Source organism: Apaloderma vittatum, unplaced genomic scaffold (genome assembly GCF_000703405.1).
Source record: "Apaloderma vittatum isolate BGI_N311 unplaced genomic scaffold, ASM70340v1 scaffold1565, whole genome shotgun sequence".
Taxonomy (NCBI): domain Eukaryota; kingdom Metazoa; phylum Chordata; class Aves; order Trogoniformes; family Trogonidae; genus Apaloderma; species Apaloderma vittatum.
The window spans coordinates 9114-10469 of record NW_009715256.1 but is presented as its reverse complement, the minus strand read 5'-3'; the positions used below and the strand labels follow the sequence as shown (position 1 = coordinate 10469).

Here is a 1356-nt window from a genome sequence, read left to right as displayed (position 1 = left end):
CTGCCAACAGCAGCGGAGGTGGAGGAGCCCACAACGGTGTTCTGTGGGAAGGAGCTGAGGATGGGGCCAGGCAGGGTCACCACCACGGCAGAGGGCTGGATGGCAACGGTGGAGCTCTGGCACTGCCGCACACAGGGCTCATTGCAGCTGTTGGCCAGCGGGGTTGGGCCACAGGGCTGGCAGCAGGGTACGCACGGGGTGCAGCAGGACATGTCTAAGAGCTGGAGGTGCACCTGGGAGAGAGAGCAGAGAAGAATCAGAGCACAGCGACATGTGCAGAGTAACCCATCTGTCACGTTGCCATGAGTGAAAAACTGTGATGCTGAATTTGTCCCCCTGCATCTGCTGAGCCAGGAGATAGAAACTAGACAGTAAAGCCAAAGGGTTGCTTGGCCATATTCTGACACAGTACTGCAAAGCGTCGCCAGGCCCAACAAGGCTGCTGCCCAGCTTCTCAAAGTAGAGGCTCCTCAGGCAAGTCCCAGATACTCTTTGAGTCAGTCCTTATCCCTTCCTCCCCCTCCCATGACAAGCAGTGCTGAGACCCAGTACAGGATGGAGAAGTACACATCTTCATGAACAGAAAACAACATGGGGAAAGGGCTTCAGACTCACCTGGTTCCCAAGGAGAAGGAGGCAAGAGAAGTGCGTGACACAGAGAGGACTTGGGGTGCCTTTTATGGTGGCCTGGAGCTGCCCCAGGCCCAGAGGTAGCTTCTACGGAAATGACAATTTTCTCAGCTACTCATGATGAACAGGAAACATCCCGGTTAATGACATGGGCTGGGTGGTTGTTTCCTTCAATGACAGCTTTGCATTTCCTGCCTTATGCCACACACATTTCCTCATGGAGGCTTCTTCTGAGGGCTGGCATGGAGAGGCTTCAGGATTTCTGGGCCGGGACAGTGTCAGTCCCTGCAGAAGGCACAGCTTGAGTGCCGGATGGGGGCAGTGCCGGCAAGCGATGTTGGCCTGGGGCACACTGGTGGGGTTGCCTCTAACTGCATTGACAGGAAGGGCCCAGCTGCTCCCAGCCCTGCAACCCTTCGCTGGTCACCCAAACGTGTCCTTGTGTGAGAACATGAATTGTCTTTCTCTTTTTTTTCCTCCCAACTTACTTCAGTGACCACTAATAGGGTGCAGATGGGCTGCACTGTTGGGTTTAACGGACACTTCTCTTTTACCCATGAAACTAAGCAGTCTGCCCCAAGATTTGAGTGTTGAGGGTTGCAAAAAGATATTTCCCCCGAATGCTGACCCTTTGCAGTCTGTTACACCTGAGAATGTTCTGTGTTGTTACACTTACTGACGAGTGCTGTATCAGGAAGTCCTCTGGAAATATTATTTTATCAACTT

The 1356-nt window shown here is 53.3% G+C and overlaps 1 protein-coding gene across 1 annotated transcript in view; it reads right to left on the bottom strand.

Annotated features, from left to right (window-relative positions):
- Positions 1-212, bottom strand: part of LOC104273640 (olfactory receptor 6F1-like) — a 6381-nt gene extending 6169 nt beyond the window's left edge. The window contains exon 1 of the mRNA XM_009869033.1: positions 9-212. Coding sequence (XP_009867335.1) covers positions 9-212 — 204 coding nt within the window. The remainder of the gene's footprint in view (positions 1-8) is intronic.
- Positions 213-1356: the final 1144 nt, after the last annotated feature.